Here is a 19,157-nt window from a genome sequence, read left to right on the forward strand (position 1 = left end):
AATTGCCCCCAGTAATCGAAAACCAACAGGAAGTGACCTGAAAAATCCCCCAAATCAACAGGAAGTGACCGAAAATTATCAGGGAAAGGAAGTGAAATGCCCCAGCAACCGAAAATCAAAAGGAAGTGACCCGAAAATGCCCCAAAAATCAACAGGAAGTGACCCGTAAATGACCCAAAATCAACAGGTAGTGACTGAAAATTAACAGGGAACATCGTGAAATGACCCAGTAAGCGAAAACCAAAAGGAAGTGACCTGAAAATGCCCCCAAATCAAAAGGAAGTGACCCGTAAATGACCCAAAATCAACAGGAAGTGACCAAAAATTAATGGGAAACGACGTGAAACTCCCCAGTAACCGAAAATCAAAAGGAAGTGACCTGAAAATGCCCCCAAATCAACAGGAAGTGATCCGTAAATGACCCAAAATCAACAGGTAATGACTGAAAATTAACAGGAAACATCGTGAAATGAAGCAGTAAGCGAAAAACCAAAAGGAAGTGACCTGAAAATGACCCAACTCAACAGGAAGTGACCCGTAAATGCCCCAAAATCAACAGGAAGTGACCAAAAATTAACAGGAAACATCGTGAAATGAAGCAGTAAGCGAAAAATCAAAAGGAAGTGACCTGTAAATGCCCCAAAATCAACAGGAAGAGACCCCTAAATGCCCCAAATTCAACAGGAAGTGTCGGAAAATTAACAGGAAACATCGTGAATTGCCCCAAGTAACCAAAAACCAACAGGAATAGACCTGAAAATGCCCCAAATCAACAGGAAGTGACCCATAAATGTCCCAAAATTAACAAGAAGTGTCAGAAAATTAACAGAAAACAACGTGAATTGCCCCAAGTAACCGAAAACTAACAGGAAGTGACCTGAAAATGCCCCAAAATCAACAGGAAGTGACCGAAAATTAACGGGGAATAAGGTGAGATGCCCCAGTAACCAAAAATCAACAGGAAGTGACCAAAATATTACAACAAAGCAGGCCCCCTATTAATCGACCCCGCGCCCCGTCAATATATCATGAAGTCTACGGGCAGCAATTGTTCCATCGCTGCCAGTCCCTCACGGTCCAAATTGATCGGACGTCTGTCGGCGTCAGTGGCAGCCGAAGAGTCGATTTCTGAAATAACTGTTAACCTTTTAAGGGTTTACGTGTCACTTCCTGTTGATTTGTGGGCATTTCTGGGTCACTTCTATTTGATTTTCAGGCTTCTCCATGAGAAACTGGCTCTAATAACAATGACTGTCCTATAAAGGGTTAAAGCCGTTACAAGAGTAGGAATGTTGTCAATGTGTTTGAATGAGTTAGAAGCACCCATTGACGAAAATAAATGTCCAACTCATCTGGACCGGGAGATGTTGTCGTGAGCGCAAAGCGGTGTCATTTGTTATTCCTGCAGCTGAAGCTTCAAAGCGACGGTTGTCGTCAAGGGTCGCCACGACAACGACCGTTGCCCGGTCGTCACGCCGACAGGTGCCTGAAGATTTGCGCTAAAGGGAAAGATTTAGATGGACAGATAGATGGTTGAAAGTCGAACGCCACTAATGAAGATGAAGGTTTCCAGGTGACTATTTGATTAGTGGTTGCCACGGCGACAGCTATAGTTGCCGTCATCCCGCGTCACGATGGCCTGACTGGAACCGCGACTCAGCAAAAGTGCACGTTCTCATGCGAGTGCTTCTACTTCTGAAAAGCCGAATACACCACCTGACAGGAAGTGCTTTTATTTTGCTGCTCCAAACTAGAAATTCTTACATTTGTTCTTTAAATCCTAACACATACAGTAGGGCAAATAAGTACTTAGTCAACCACAAATTGTGGAAGTTCTCCAACTTGAAAAGATTAGAAAGGCCTGTAATTGTCAACATGGGTAAACTTCAACCATGAGAGACAGAATGTGGGAAAAAAACAGAAAATCACATTGTTTGATTTTTAAAGAATTCATTTCCAAATTAGAGTGGAAAATAAGTATTTGGTCACCTACAAACAAGCAATATTTCTGGCTCTCAAAGAGGTCTTCTTCTAACAAGGCTCCACACTCGTTACCTGTATTAATGGCACCGGTTTTAACTCATTATCCGTATAAAAGACACTTGTCCACAATCTCAGTCAGTCACACTCCAAACTCCACTATGGCCAAGACCAAAGAGCTGTCGAAGGACACCAGAGACAAAATTGTAGACCTGCACCAGGCTGGGAAGACTGAATCTGCAATAGGTAAAACGCGTGGTGTAAAGAAATCAACTGTGGGAGCAATTATTAGAAAATGGAAGACATACAAGACCACTGATAATCTCCCTCGATTTGGGGCTCCATGCAAGATCTCACCCCGTGGCGTCAAAATGATAATAAGAACGGTGAACAAAAATCCCCGAACCACACGGGGGGACCTAGTGAATGACCTAAAGAGAGCAAGGACCAAAGTGACAAAGGCTACTATCAGTAACACAATGCGCCGCCAGGGACTCAAATCCTGCACTGCCAGACGTGTCCCCCTGCTGAAGAAAGTACACGTCCAGGCCCGTCTGTGGTTTGCTAGAGAGCATTTGGATGATCCAGAAGAGGACTGGGAGAATGTGTTATGGTCAAACGAAACCAAAAAAGAACTTTTTGGTAGAAACACAGGTTCTCGTGTTTGGAGGAGAAAGAACACTGAATTGCATCCGAAGAACACCATACCCACTGTGAAGCATGAGGGTGAAAACATCATGCTTTGGGGCTGTTTTTCTGCAACGGGACCAGGATGACTGATCTGTGTAAAGGAAATAATGAATGGGGCCATGTATCGAGAGATTTTGAGTGAAAATCTCCTTCCATCAATAAGGGCATTGAAGATGAGACGTGGCTGGGTCTTTCAGCATGACAATGATCCCAAACACAGCAAGAGCAACAAAGAAGTCGCTTCGTAAGAAGCATTTCAAGGTCCTGGAGTGGCCTAGCCAGTCTCCAGATCTCAACCCCGCAAAAAATCTGTGGAGGGAGTTGAAAGTCCGTGTTGCTAAACGACAGCCCCAAAACATCACTGCTCTAGAGGAGATCTGCATGGAGGAATGGGCCAAAATACCAGCAACAGTGTGTGAAAAGCTTGTGAAGAGTTACAGAAAACGTTTGGCCTCCGTTATTGCCGACAAAGGGAACATAACAAAGTATTCAGATGAACTTTTGGTACTGACCAAATACTTATTTACCACCATGATTTGCAAATAAATTCTTTAAAAATCAAACAATGTGATTTTCTGTTTTTTTTTTTTCCACTTTCTGGCCCTCATGGTTGAGGTTTACCCATGTTGACGATTACAGGCCTGTCTAATGTTTTCAAGTGGGAGAACTTGCACAATTAGTGGTTGACTAAATACTTATTTGCCCCACTGTATTTATGTTTATTTAGATTTCATACTTTATACTTGCAAGTCACTTTTGAGATTTAAACTTTTGTTATCATGCGCTGTAAAGGGAGATGCTCCACAATTTCATTTTACAACTTTATAATGACAATAAAGGTCTATTCTATTCGATTCGATTCGATTCTATAAGAAGTTGGGATTGTATGTAGAATTTATTAATATATTTATATTAGGGCTGTCAAACAATTAAAATTTTTAATCGAGTTAATTACAGCTTAAAAATTAATTAATCGTAATTAATCGCAATTAATCGCAATTCAAACCATCTATAAAATATGCCATATTTTTCTGTAAATTATATATATATTCTGTAAAATAAATTGTTGGAATGGAAAGATAAGACACAAGATGGATATATACATTCAACATACTGTACATAAGTACTGTACTTGTTTATTATAACAATAAATCCACAAGACGGCATTGAAATTATTAACATTGTGTTAAAGCGATCCATGGATAGAAAGACTTGTAGTTCTCAAAAGATAAATGTTAGTACAAGTTATAGAAATGTTATATTAAAACCCCTCTTAATGTTTTCGTTTTAATAACATTTGTAAAATTTTCAATCAAAAAATAAACTAGTAGCCCGCCATTGTTGATGTCAATAATTACTTACACAATGCTCATGGGTGCTGAAGCCTATAAAATCACTCGCACCCAAGCGCCAGCAGAGGGCGGCAAAACTCCATAAAACACAATTAACAAGCAGTTCACTGTACTGTCATTTAAATCTGTCTGAGCGGGGGGAGTACGTTAATTGCGTCAAATATTTTAACGTGATTAATTTAAAAAAATTAACGCCCGTTAACGCGATAATTTTGACAGCCCTAATTTATTGATCTATTTATATAATGTTTAAATTTCATTCTGCATGTTTTCCTCAAGTACTAAGTTGCACCAAAAATTGAGTGCTTTATTAGCTGTTGAAAACTTGCAGTCAATAAAAAAAATTAAGTTGCTTTTTGGGCAAAAACGTATATGATATGTTAAATATTGCTATTAAGCCTGAAAATATAGGTGATTATCTCTGCATTTGGTGATTTTTGTGCATCTAGATTCTAGAGTAAAATCTGAGAATTTTATAGCCATTTTAAGTTGTTTTATACTTATATAAAAATAATTAAGCGGGATTTTTTATGGTAACGGCTTTGAATTTTTTTATGCCGTTGCTCATGGAGACTCATACATGCCTAAGGGAGGTGCCTGTTTTGGTTTTAGGTCGGTAGCAGCTTGGGTTGTTCCGATCATGTTTTTTTGCTCCCAATCCGATCCCGATCGTTTTAGTTTGAGTATCCGCCGATCCCGATATTTCCCGATCCAATTCCAACCATTCCCGATAATTTTTCCCGATCATATACATTTTGGCAATGCATTAAGAAATAAAAATGAATAAAACTCGGACAAATATATACATTCAACATACAGTACATAAGTACAGTATTTGTTAGAGGTGTGCAAAATTTCCGATTCTTAGATTATTCGCGATTCGGCCGTGGAAGATTCGAGAACGATTCACAAACATCCAGTATTTGTTTATTATGACAATAAATCCTCAAGATGGCATTTACATTATTAACATTTTTCAGTGAGAGGGATCCACGGATAGAAAGACTTGTAATTCTTAGAGGATAAATGTGACTTTGTATATTGTGACTAAATATTGCCATCTAGTGTATTTGTTGAGCTTTCAGTAAATATTACCGTAGCCATTTAACTGTTCTGCCCATATGCATGATGGGAAGTGCAACCATGACTGTACGTAGTGGCACCGATATATCGTCTCTGCGTTGGGAAATAACATAGGGTGTTAAGAAAAAAATCAACTACTACCTTTCTTCCCCACATTGCTTCCCGCGATATTTCTAATTGTTGAGAGAGGGATTTTAAGGCTTCAGCCAACTTATAAAAGGCTCCGAAGACTGCCAAAATTCACTCTACTCATTTTACGCTGCCTTTTAGCTCTATATATAGGTAAAACGGCGCCATTATAGATTGAACGCGACAATGCGTGAGTGAGTCGTGCAGCGCATGCGTTAATTGCGTTTAATCTTTTAACGTGATTAATTTAAAAAGAATTAACGCGATAAATTTGATAGCCCTACTTTAATCCAAAACTAAAGACTCTGGATCAGTGTAAGACATTTTGTCTGTAATGTTAAATACAATTAGAAAACGATTTAATAAAAAAAAAAATATATATATATATATATATATATATATATTAAAAAAAGGCATGTCCAATATTTTTTTGCCGATTCCGATACTTTGAAAATGACGTGATCGGACCCGATTGATCGTCACATCTTTAGTAGCAGCTTTGGTTTTGAAAATATTTCAAGTTTTTGAAAATAGGCCCCCTATGGATCCCATGTCATGTCAATATATTATGAAGTCTATTAGGGCTGCAGCTATCAAATATTTTAGTAGTCGATTAATCGATGGACTAGTTAGTTCGAATAATCGAGTAATCGGATAAGGAACATGAAAAATTAAAAATACCTGAGCTAAGCCTCAAACGGTATATATATATTTTTTAATTAGGATTTATGTACAACAAAAGAAAATTGGCAAACTTACATAGAAAAGTCCGCTAGCGTAAATGCTATAAAATGCTAGTTTTTTTTTAACAATGCTCTTAACAAATTGTCCAGACACATATTCCCACAAAAAAACGGCTATACCTATAAACCAAATTAGAAATGCATTAAAAATCATTAGTTCAAACAAAAACTTAGCTTACGTTGGTCTTAACAGGGAGCGGGTTGGATTCAGCCATGTGAAAAGAGGCAGACCAGAGGGCAGTGTATCCACCCTAATCAATAAAACTAAATGCAAACACTTTCAAAATAAACCATTACAACGTCATTTTAATTAAACGAATACTTGAAGCAACAAAATTTAATTTGAATATTTTTTTCTAATCGAATACTCGAGTTAATGGATTAATCGTTGCAGCACTAAAGTCTATGCTCTGTGCACAATGAGCTTTACTTTTTTTGTACTCTCTTGTGACGGCCACACAGAAATTCCCTTGACTTTATTTTAATTTGAAATTAACCTTCATACAGGAAGTCCTTCATTTAAAAATAAAAATACAACCCAACTGTCCTCCTCACAGGAAGTTCGCATCTCCAGGTCCGAGTGGTCAAGTGGGACTAGATGATGTTTCCTATTAAGTATTTTTTTGTTTTATCTTCCTCTACAGCGCACACAATGCTCCTGCAGCATTGCCATAGCAACCTCCAAACAAGGAGACTAATTATAAAACACACTGTGTGTGTGTGGGTGTGGGGAGGTGTGCGTGTCTTACAAACAATTCAAAAAAAACATTTTTACTGTGATTCTGATGTTGTATTTGGAATCTTTCACTTTGAGTGAATTTGAATTTAGCTCGTTTTTACTTTTACAGCTATATTTACTTGGGTAAAATGTCCTTTATGCCACCCCTGTTGTCTAGTGCGTGAGCTTCCTCCCATCAGCAGCTTGACGCGAACCAAGCAGAGAGCATCCATCGACACGTTGCACCCAGAAGCCAAAGCGCCGTTCCCGTGCGACCCAGTCATCCCCTCGCGGAACAAGAACATTAAAGACTTCCTGTGAGACAACCACACCTGTGCATCGCACACACATAGTCATGTAAAAAATATTAGGACACCCTATGGAAGCCTGAGTGTTTTCTAACATATTTGGTCATATGGATATCTAATATCAATTCTACAATGTTAAGAGATTCAAATAACAGAACTTAACAATTAAAATGTAACGGTACATAAATGCAATTTCTGTTGAGGAATAAATTAGGACAACCCAACATTCAACCCCACTTAAAATGGCTAAAACCACACCTAGGATTTGAAGGAGGCTTGCCTTATTTAAACCTCACATTTAGTTTTGTGTGTCACTGACTGTTGAAGTGAGAGAAAACACCATGGTGAGATCAAAGGAGCTGTCTGAGGCCTTCAGAAAGAAGATTGTAGACACTTATGAGTAGGGATGGGAATCGAAATCCGATTCCAATTCGGAACCGGTTCCGAGTGTTTCCAGGCCTCGACATCACAATGAAAAAGCCTTAACGATCCCTTTAACGATTCCTAAAGACGCGTATTGCGTCGTGACGTGTCTTGTTGTCCAGACGCATTAAACTAGCATGGCGCCAAGAACCACTCGCTCCAAAGTTTGACTACACTTCACCAGGAAAGAGTGTGAAAATGAAAGGTTACGACGGGTAAGCACGAGCATTGCAGCCATAAACATAACAATGACAGCACGTAGGTTCAAACGCTCGAAAGTGTGTCTTCACTTCACGAGGAAAAATTACAACAAAGCGACTTGCAGTCGTTGCAAGGTGGAGATAACTGCATCGGGAGGGAATACGACTGCGCTGTCCTCACAGAGAGGCTAAGGCTCACTCCTGGCTATACAGCTAGCTAAACTCCCAAATGACGATGCAGAAGACGTTGGTATAATTTGCTGACTTTATTCAACCATCACTTGAAGAGTGAAACTAAGAATAGAAATGAAACAAATCAATTTCGTCCCCAATAACAAACAGGTTTGCATCAACGTAAATCAGCGATGATTAGCTGCTAATAACAGTAATAACAAATGGTTAGCATTCGTTCGCTAGCATTAGCACATCGTTCAAACCACTACACAACTGGATTTAAGTGTCCGATCGCGAGTAGAAACACAACAACAACAACACAAAAGATGATACATACAGGCGTTGCCTCTGTAGATATTAACATTAACAAAGAACGTAGGCTCGTAGAAGTGTTTCCCTCTCTTACTAACTCGCTCACTCGCTTGGACGCGGCATTTCTTCTTCGGGTGTCAGCGCGCTCTTCTTCACGTGAGCGCGTTCTTCTTCGCGTGAGGAAGCGCAAGGGCGCCCCCACTTGAGCGTGTAAGCGCCACAAAAACTAAAAGGCATGCATTTCAATGTAATGGTAAATGATACACGTTAACCCAGCAGTTCCCAAACTGCGGCCCGCGGCCCAAATACGGCCCGCCTCCACATTTGGTCTGGCCATTTTGAAATTTTTTCTTTCTCAATCGTGTTATTTCCTGGCCTTTTCCTTGAAGAATTCAGAGAGGGTTATTTGGTTATTATCTATTTAATTAATAGTGTTTTTATTATTAATTATTATTTTTATTTTATTTACTTTCATTCCGTGAAGAATCCAGAAAGGGTTATTTGATTGTGGCTTTCTGAAAAACAGTAATTTTTTACATTTATGCACTTCTGCAATCGTCACACTTTTTCTGTTACAAACTGACCCCGGCCCCTCATCAGAGAAGGGAAAAGTTATGTGGTCCTCACAGGAAAAGGTTTGGGGACCCCTGCTTTAACACATATTGCCAAAGGCAGAACAACAACCTATCTGCCAATATATATCAATATTTTTTATTTCTATTAGATAAATGTTTCAGTAAAATGTTACACATTCTTGTGTATTTGCCACTTATTGCCACAGTTAACATTGAGGCTTTGGGCCTCTTTTGATCTCTTTTGATCTTTGAAGTTTGTAAGGTTGTGACTTCTGATTAAACAAACTCGATGCCAATGAAAACGTTTGTTCTTCTTTTCCCCCAAATTAGAATCGATAAGAGAATCGATAAAGAATCGAATCGTTAAGCAATATCGATAATGGAATCGGAATCGCAAAAATCCTATCAATTCCCATCCCTAGTCTTATATTTGGGCCAATACGGTATTTGGTTTAGTGAGTGAAACAATGCCTGCAATTAAATCACTTTCTTTTCCAGAGAAAAAGAAAAACAAGATTAACATTGATATGTGAACATTTTTTAATAAACAACTGAATATTTCATGGGGTGTCCTAATTTTTTCACATGACTGTATACACACGTGCTGCACGACACTTGATTCATGTGTGTCATCAGCGAGGAGACGGAGCGGGCGGCGCTGTCGGGCGACTGGCGCGAGGTTCGAGACTTCTACCTGACAACCTTCGACTCTTTTGTGGAGCTCAACGCCGCTTTCAAGGTAAGAGCTGACCGCTCGGTCGGCGTTCGCATCGTTTTGACCACGGAGCTCCTCCCCCTAGCGGGAAGCCAACGCCTCCTTCGACACTATCGACGACTCGGGAGTCAACGCCAAGTTTGTCAACGCAGTCTATGACGCTCTGCTCCAAACGGTTAGTCCGACGAACACATTCACGTGTGTCCTGTCACGTGATTCATACGAATTTCTGTGTGTGTGCACGCAGCCTCAGGACATCCAGAAGTCTGTTCTGAAAGGAATCATCAACAGTCTGTTGAGAGAGTGGAAAGGGTGAGCAGACGAACTTATTTTCATTTCAGAATTTCATGATTTTTCATTTTTTAAAGCAACAACTTTATAAAATATTTTCCTAAACTTTGTGATGATATGTCAACTGACAACTAGTTGAATGGCACCTATTTTATATCTCTAGGGGGTCTGTATCGCTTTCGCCGGCACTAATTAACTTTAAGGAGGGTGGCAGGAATCCTGCCACACTAAAAAACTACAAATGTGCTGACTGCTTTACGGCATACAGTTGTGCTCAAAAGTTTACATACACTTGTGAAGAACATAATGTCATGGCTCTCTTGAGTTTCCAGTTATTTCTACAACTCTGATTTTTCTCCGATAGAGTGATTGGAACAGATACTTCTTTGTCACAAAAAACATTCATGAAGTTTGGTTCTTTTATGACTCTATTATGGGTTAACAGAAAAAGTGATCAAATCTGCTGGGTCAAAAATATACATACATGGATCTGAAAAAGCGAATCATTGACTTGAACAAGTCAGGAAAGTCACTTGGAGCCATTTCAAAGCAGCTGCAGGTCCCAAGAGCAACAGTGCAAACAATTGTTTGTAAGTATAAAGTGCATGGCACTGTTTTGTCACTGCCACGATCAGGAAGAAAACGCAAGCTATCACCTGCTGCTGAGAGAAAATTGGTCAGGAGGGTGAAGGTTCAACCGAGAATCACCAAAAAGCTGATCTGCCAAGAATTAGAAGCTGCTGGAACACAGGTATCAGTGTCCACGGTCTAGCGTGTTTTGCATCTCCATGGACTGAGAGGCTGCCGTGCAAGAAGGAAGCCCTTGCTCCAAAAGCGGCACTTTAAGGCTCGACTGAAGTTTGCTGCTGATCAGATGGTCAAAGATAAGACCTTTTGGAGGAAAGTTTTGTGGTCAGACGAAACAAAAATCGAGCTGTTTGGCCACAATGCCCAGTATGTTTGGAGGAGAGGTGAGGCCTTTAACCCTAAGTACACCATGCCTACCGTCAAGCACAGTGGTGGTAGTATTATGCTGTGGGGCTGTTTTGCTGCCAATGGAACTGGTGCTTTACAGAGAGTAAATGGGATAATGAAGAAGGAGGATTACCTTCAAATTCTTCAAGATAACCTAACGTCATCAGCCCGAAGATTGGGTCTTGGGCGCAGTTGGGTGTTCCAACAGGACAATGACCCCAAACACACATCAAAAGTGTGTTTCAAAAGAACTTGTGGACGATGCTGAAGAAACAAGTCCATGTCAGAAAGCCATCAAATTTAATTGAACTGCACCAATTCTGTCAAGAGGAGTGGTCAAAGATTCAACCAGAAGCTTGCCAGAAGCTTGTGAATGGCTACCAAAAGCGCCTAATTGATGTCAAAATGGCCAAGGGACATGTTACCAAATATTAGCGCTGCTGTATGTATATTTTTGACCCAGCAGATTTGATCACTTTTTTCTGTTCACCCATAATAAAGTCATAAAAGAACCAAACTTCATGAATGTTTTTTGTGACAAAGAAGTATCTGTTCCAATCACTCTATCGGAGAAAAATCAGAGTTGTAGAAATAACTGGAAACTCAAGAGAGCCATGACATTATGTTCTTCACAAGTGTATGTAAACTTTTGACCACAACTGTACGTCAATTCCCGCCTTTCCCCATTCGTTATAAAGACGGAAGTCGATGCGAACGCGTCATAACTATTGAAGTCAGTATACATCTCGCCTAATGCAATCTTCTGATATGCTTGTAAGCATGAACAGTTGTTTTTCACAGAAAACCGCTGACAGTTTTGCCTCTGATAATCATGGACTTTTAACTGCCAACCAGCAAGGCTCATGACCTATTTTGCAAGATGAGTTAATCACCAGACAGACACACTTCCTTTTAAGTACACCATATAAGCAACGCCGAGCTCTCTGTTCAGTGTGCATTTCTCTACACAGCTTTGTTCTGTCATTGAATACAACAGAAATTTCTGAAATTAAAACTTCGCAGTAATGATCTCTTGCCTCCAGTCTTTATTCTGCAATCCAGTCTAGCCGTCTCAACTGAATTGAAAACGAACACGCGGAGGACCTGAAAGACTGCCTCCAACACCGTCTTAAACTGATTTTCAAAAGATGATTTGATCAATGTCAAAGCATCTGCTATTTCACAGTGGCTGTCATTGATGGCACTAGTCATCCGATCCATTTGAAGCGGGAGGGTTGGCATCAAAGGAACATTCATTCGCTGCCAACCCTCCCGCTTCAAATGGATCAGACGTTTACTTGCAACAAACTCATTAGGAGAAGAGATTATTGGACTTTTGATTTTTGTGCCATTTCAGACCTCGGACTAAAGACGATCTGCGTGCATACTTCATTCTGGTTCAGGTGAGACTTTTATCATCCCCATTTTTTTTTTACCTTTTACTTATCACATGCTCATATCTATATGTGTCAGAACCCCCAGTATTCCAGCACCAGCACGTACGTGATATACGCTCACCTGTTGAGGCAAATGGCCGCCTTGTCTGAAGCTGATCATCACTTTCTCGTCCACTGGCTGAAAAAGTAAGCGTTCTTTACAATCGGATTGGGATGACAATACCAACGAATATGTCAGAAAAGCGTGTTAAGATAACGTCCATGCCAATGACGGCTGTGTATGTTCACGCCATTGAAGTGACTCCAATATGGCCCCAAAACAGGAAGTGATCCCAAAATATATGAATAGAACTGTAGTGTTAACGTAACAGTGTGTCACAGCTAGAATTAGGGTTATAGCTGGTGAGGGTTATAACTAGGGTTAGGATTACTGGAAGGAACTGTGTTAGGGTTAGTTGAGGCCATTGACCATGTGCGTCCACGCCATTGATGCCAATTTATGTCCATGCCATTGACGGCCATGTATGTCAATTGCCTTGACAGGATTCAACCTTCAATCAACAAGACGTGACCCGATAGAAAGTGATCCAATGTCAATCGGAAGTGCCAAAAACGTATGGTTCCACTGAAATTTGCCAAAAATCTGGCCATTCATTTCAAATGGCACAAAATCTTCCATTTACCTGTATTGATTTCCAACCCAGACCTGCCTGCAAAAAACTTTGGTAAACCCCAAAAAACATATCTCTATTGGCGGTTGTGATTTTTGTCCAAAAACCTTCCATTAAAACCCATTGATATTTGACTGGGACACTGGCTGCCATTAATGCCAATATACATCCATGCCATTGACGGCCATGTAACTACATGCCCTCAAATTAGGGTTGTTCCGATCATGTTTTTTTGCTCCCGATCCGCTCCCGATCGTTTTAGTTTGAGTATCTGCCGATCCCGATATTTCCCGATCCGATTGCTTTTTTTGCTCCCGATTCAATTCCAATCATTCCCGATTTTTCCCAATCATATACATTTTGGCAATGTATTAAGAAAAAAATGAATAAAACTCGAATATATACATTCAACATACATGTATTTGTATTTGTTTATTATGACAATAAATCCTCAAGATGGCATTTACATTATTAACATTCTTTCTGTGAGACGGATCCACAGATAGAAAGACTTATGACTTTGTATATTGTGACTAAATATTGCCATCTAGTGTATTTGTTGAGCTTTCAGTAAATGGTACTGTAGCCATTTAACTGTTCTGCCCAAATGCATGATGGGAAGTGCAACCAGGACTGTGCTTAGTGGCACCAATTGCTATATCTTCTCTGCGTTGGGAAACAAAACGCAAACAACATAGGGTGTTAAGAAAAAGATCAACTATTACCTTGCTTCCCCACATTGCTTCCCATGATATTTCTAATGTTGAGAGAGGGATTGTAAGGCTTTAGCCAATTAAAAAAAGGTTCCAAAGACTGCCATAATTCACTCTACTCATGTTACGCTGCCTTTTAGCTATATATATAGGTAAAACGGCGCCATTATAGATTGAACGCGACAATGCGTGAGTAGGTCGTGCAGCGCATGCATTAATTACGGTAAATATTTTAACGTGATTAATTTTAAAAAAATTACTTACCGTCGTTAACGTGATGAATTTGATAGCCCTACTTTAAGCCAAAACTAGACTCTGGATGAGTGTAAGACATTTTGTCTGTAACGTTAAATACAATTAGAAAACGATTTAATAAAAAAAAATTTTTTAAAAAGGCATGTCCGATATTTTTTTGCCGATTCCGATACTTTGAAAATGACGTGATCGGACATCTTTAACTACTACTCTACTATACTTTTATTTTTCCCAACATATTTGCAAATTGGAGCATCAACATGAATATAATGTTAAAATACATGAACAAAATAACAAAAAATACAGCCACAGCTCAAGTTGCTCAACATTACAATAAGAATCCTTGGTAATATAGAACTGGACTTATACATGTAATCATTTGATCCCATATTGTTTAACACATACCACTACTACTGTTAATATAAATTGGTTGAATATTAATGCAGAGACAGCGCGCTTGTGTATGACTCGTATCATTATTTACACATATTACACACGCGCACATACACCCACACACACACCCTGTCTCAACACAAAGTCGCCTGAGAGAAAAAACACCACAGGCTGTATTATGAAAATGTTTACAGTGGTGGAAGAAAAAGTAGGCTAATGGTAGAGCGAAAACTAGTTAGGCAACTTGGCATGCTAACTAGCGACGTTATCTGCCTCATTAACAAGCTTACGTTATAGTAATTGTTTTACCATCGCTAGACACTGGAGTAAACTCATAGCTGGTGGGAAAGGTTCATGATAGCGTTAACTTACCTTAAATTTTGTGTAAAGTGACGGATGATGGTCACGTAAATGTGAAATCATGCTGGAGGTCCTGCTGTCCTTCCTCCTCTAAGCCGTGGCAGTCTGTTTCTCTACTGTAGCCGAAGTACTCCCATACTAGCGACTTTGTGTTTTTTGAGGGGGAAAGCTCAGGTGTAGTTTCACCACCTTCAGTCATTGTGTCTACGCCACAGCGACAGAGTTGTGTCACCGACGGACACAGGACAAAGCAACAACCAGAGGGGGAGGGATGAGCGCTGCAGCTCAAAGCCACGGATTTGTCGCTATTTTTTTGGGACATGAAAAAATTGCTAATACTGTATGACAGAAAATTTTAGTGGTTTTGAAACCGTGATGTTTTCATGCCAAGGTAAACCTTGAAACCAGCAACTGAACATACCTCGTTGATCCCAATGATGGTGACGTTGACGGTGAAGATGATGACCCTTTTCGTTCCGATCAGGTTGTCGACGCGTCGCTTCCGTCAGCTGGTGGAGCGGCTGCTGCAGTTCATCTCCACTCGACTTTTTCCCGCCGAGCCCGAGGAGCTCCCGCCCGCCTCCAAGTGCTCCTGGTGGATCCCGTCCGCCGCCAAAGTGCTCGGCCTTTTCAGTGAGTGCGCCTACCCGCTTCGAATCACGATAAAAATTCAACTTGGTGTGTGTCATCGTCTCTCGCAGACGCCGCCAATAGCGTGTCGTCTCCTCCCATCATGCCGTTCAGCGACTTCTACAACATCACCTTGGAGCACATCGACTTCATGGAGGAGTACCGAACCTGGCAGAGCTACGGAAACTCCAGCAGGTCCCAAAGACTCGCGCCGCCTCAAATGACACACGGGCAAACACACATAACACATAGCAGATACCTAACCAACATGGCCTCAGAGCAGCCATGTTGGTAGGGGCAACATTCCCATCAAAGCCAATGCATTGACATAAACATGAAGTCACAACTAGCTTAAACCGAAGATTGATAAATGTCAAAGAATCAGCTATTTGCTCAGTGGCTGCCATTGATGTCGACTACGCGGTAAACCCATTGAAATACACAGCAGAAGGATGATTGGACGCCACACAATTGGACGTCTATCATCCTTTTGGAAAGGGCAACAAGCGCTCCTTTTCACGGCGGCGTGTGTAGCTGGTGGCCATCTTGAGTATTAGTCTAGTTGGGAGATCTCAAAAAGTACATATTGCAAAGCATCAGCACGTTGTTTCTTAGTACTCCCGGTACCGATGACGCCATTTTAGTGCCGTATCAGTACCGATACCAGTGCTGCAACGATTAACTCGAGTAACTCGATTAGGGAATTTGAGGATTCATGTTTGAGTGATTTGTTAAAAAAAAAAAAAAAAAAAAAAAAAAAAAAAAAACAATAGCATTTTATAGTATTTAAGCTAGCAGACTTTTGCTATGCAAGTAAATGCTATGCAATTATTCTTTTGTTGTACGTTGATCTTCATGTATCAATTTTTTTTTATACCATTCAAGGCTAAGCTCAGGTATTTTGATTTATTTTTAAATGCATTTATTGCTCTTGAAAGTGCAATTCTGCATAGTTTGAAGAAACACTTGGGAATTTTTATTTTGTATTTGCACGATAAACCCAATCTATCTGGCGTCGCCTGTCGCGTGCAGGATAACGACGTTCAACAGTCACTTCCGATTTTCCACTTGTGGAAACAGGTTCCGATACCGTTTCAGGTTCCGTTTGTGCATTGGTTGAATTAGACACAATTACAGCAGGATTGTTTGGGTTTGACACATCCGGTAAGCTAGACATTTCTGGTATTTTTGACACATCCGGTAGGCTAGACATTTCTGGTATAATTACACATCACAATCAAGAGACAGTTCTGGAGTAGTGTTTGGTGTTCCCAACAATTGATTCACATGGCGACGCCAAACACCATCAGCTGTCTGAACTGTGTAGGAAACAGGCCCAGTTTGAGCAATGATGGTGGCAGGGGCCCACTTTTCCTTACTCTGGTAACTCCCTAACCAATACACGAATAAATACATATTGTTGCATCATTGAAGGGCACACATAAATATTAACAATAGTAGTAATAAATAATAGCTAGATAATGAAATATCTTCTACAGTTTCTAATCTAGACTATTTATATTACAAAGTTTCGGAACTCGGAACTGAGTATGTTCATGCTTGCCAATGTTGTCGTTTGCGCTTCAGGTTTTCCTTCTGTCAGTTTCCCTTCATCTTGTCCACGGCGGTGAAGAAGGCCATCATCCAGAAGGACTCGGAGCAACAGATGATCAGCCGGGCTAGGGTGAGCGCCACCGTCACTGCCGCCTGGAGTTTCGGCAATCCTGCCACTAACATTTTGGCCACCCCGCAGCAAAGCCTGGTGAGTAAAGTTTCGAGACGTCAGCGCGTGGACATGAACCTCCTCTTTCTCAACATCAAAGTGCGACGGGCGCAACTCCTAGCCGACTCGCTGGATGAGGTGAGTCGAGAAATTGTCGTGGTTCGTTTCCATGTGCGTCATTGTTCAACTCGTGTCGATCCCGCAGTTGAGCCGGAAGCGCTGCGACCTGAAGAAGAAATTGCGTGTGACTTTCGTCGGGGAGGCGGGGTTAGACATGGGCGGACTGACCAAGGAGTGGTTTCTGCTGCTCGTGAGACAGATCTTTCGCGACGACTACGGTCAGTGCCACTTCTGGGTTCTTTTGGATTCTTTTTCAGGTTCTTTTTTTTTTATTTTAATGCCCTCCGCAAGTAGTATGCGTTCCATTCGTTTGTTTCTGTTCAAGATAACTCAAGAAGGAAGAAATGATAACTTTAGGATACGTTTAGAATATGAAACGGAAGATGTGATTAAATTTGGGGTCGTAAGGTCAAAGGTGAACACTCCAAATTGCCCGTAGGTGTGAGCGTGTTAGTGATTGGTTGTTTGTCCCTGCCTCTTGCCCGTTGTTTGCTGGTATAGGCTCCAGCACCCTCGCAACTCTTGTGAGGATAAGCAGTTCATAAGATTGATGAAGGAATAAATGAAAGGTCAAAGTTTTGTGTTTGCTGTTCAAGATAACTGAAGAAAAAATAGGGATTATTAGTAAATTTGCAGGATGTTTTTTGAAGAGGGGATTCAGTTTGGGGTGTTGAGGTCAAAGGTCAAAGAGTTTTGTTTGTGTTCAAGATAACTCAAGAACAAAGAAAGTACACTTTTATGATATGTTAAGAATATGAAACGGAAGAGGTGATTAAATTTTGGGTCATAAGGTCAAAGGTGAACACTCCAAATTGTCCGTAGGTGTGAGTGTGTGCGGAATTGATTGGTTGTCTCTACATGCCTTGCGACTGGCTGGCAACCAGTTCAGGGTGTACCCAGGCTCCTGCCCTTTGTTTTCTGGGATAGGCTCCAGCACCCTCACGACTCTTGTGAGGATAAGCAGTTCATAAGATGGATGAAGGAATGAATGAAAGGTCAAGGGTCAGAGTTTTATGTTTGGCGTTCAAGATAACTGAAGAAAAAAATAGGGATTATTAGTAAATTTGCATGATGTTTTTTGAAACGGAAGAGGTGATTTAGTTTGGGGTGTTGAGGTCAAAGGTCAAAGAGTTTTGTTTGTGCTCAAGATAACTCAAGAACAAAGAAAGGACACTTTTATGATATGTTTGGAATATGAAACGGAAAAGGTGATTAAATTTGGGGTCATAAGGTGAAAGGTGAACACTCCAAATTGTCCATAGGTGTGAGTGTGTGCGGAATTGATTGGTTGTCTCTACATGCCCTGTGACTGGGTGGCAACCAGTTCAGGGTGTACCCAGGCTCCTGCCCTTTGTTTGCTGGGATAGGCTCCAGCACCCTCACGACTCTTGTGAGGATAAGCAGTTCATAAGATGGATGAAGGAATGAATGAAAGGTAAAAGGTCAGAAGAGTTTTGTGTTTAGTGTTCAAGATAACTAAAGAACAAACAGGGATTATTAGTAAATTTGCAGGATGTTTTTTTGAAACAGAAGAGGTGATTCAGCTCGGGGTGTGAGGTCAAAGGTCAAAGAGTTTTGTTTGCGCTCAAGATAACTCAAAAAAAAAGAAAGGACACTTTTATGATATGTTTGGAATATGAAACGGAAGAGGTGATTAAATTTGGGGTCATAAGGTCAAAGGTGAACACTCCAAATTGTCCACAGGTGTGAGTGTGTACGGAATTGATTGGTTGTCTGCCTGCGACTGGCTGGCAACCAGTTCAGGGTGTACCCAGGCTCCTGCCCTTTGTTTGCTGGGATAGGCTCCAGCACCCTCACGACTCTTGTGAGGATAAGCAGTTCATAAGATGGATGAAGGAATGAATGGTCAAAGGTCACGGAGTTTTGTTTGTGTTCAACATAACCTGGACAAATAGGGATTATTAGCAAATTTTCTGGATGTTTTATGAAACGGAATACGTGATTCAGTTTGGGGTGTTGAGGTCAAAGGTCAAAGAGTTTTGTTCGCGTTTGAGATAATTCAAGAACGAAGAACAGACAGTTTTAGGACATGTTTGGAATATGAAACGGAAGATGTGATGTAGTGTGTGTGAAATAGAAGAGGTGATTCATTTTGGCGTCTTGAGGTCAAAGGTCATAGGAATTTCATGATAACTTGATCATTAAAATTTAACTTCCCTCTCAGAGTGCCCCTGTAGTTGGTGTTTTTGTTGTTGTTCATTTGTAG

General features: G+C 40.6%; 1 protein-coding gene across 1 annotated transcript in view; it reads left to right on the plus strand.

Moving 5' to 3' along the window:
* hectd2 (HECT domain containing 2) overlaps positions 1–19,157 on the plus strand; it is a 70,363-nt gene that overhangs the window by 11,830 nt on the left and 39,376 nt on the right. The window contains exons 3-13 of the mRNA XM_057847387.1: positions 6,874–7,012; positions 9,324–9,426; positions 9,488–9,577; positions 9,650–9,714; positions 12,026–12,071; positions 12,142–12,251; positions 14,942–15,090; positions 15,159–15,282; positions 16,675–16,771; positions 16,841–16,948; positions 17,016–17,148. Of these exons, the coding sequence (XP_057703370.1) occupies positions 6,874–7,012; positions 9,324–9,426; positions 9,488–9,577; positions 9,650–9,714; positions 12,026–12,071; positions 12,142–12,251; positions 14,942–15,090; positions 15,159–15,282; positions 16,675–16,771; positions 16,841–16,948; positions 17,016–17,148 (1,164 nt within the window). The remainder of the gene's footprint in view (positions 1–6,873; positions 7,013–9,323; positions 9,427–9,487; positions 9,578–9,649; positions 9,715–12,025; positions 12,072–12,141; positions 12,252–14,941; positions 15,091–15,158; positions 15,283–16,674; positions 16,772–16,840; positions 16,949–17,015; positions 17,149–19,157) is intronic.

This window comes from Corythoichthys intestinalis, chromosome 10, assembly GCF_030265065.1.
Source record: "Corythoichthys intestinalis isolate RoL2023-P3 chromosome 10, ASM3026506v1, whole genome shotgun sequence".
In the NCBI taxonomy this organism is placed as follows: domain Eukaryota; kingdom Metazoa; phylum Chordata; class Actinopteri; order Syngnathiformes; family Syngnathidae; genus Corythoichthys; species Corythoichthys intestinalis.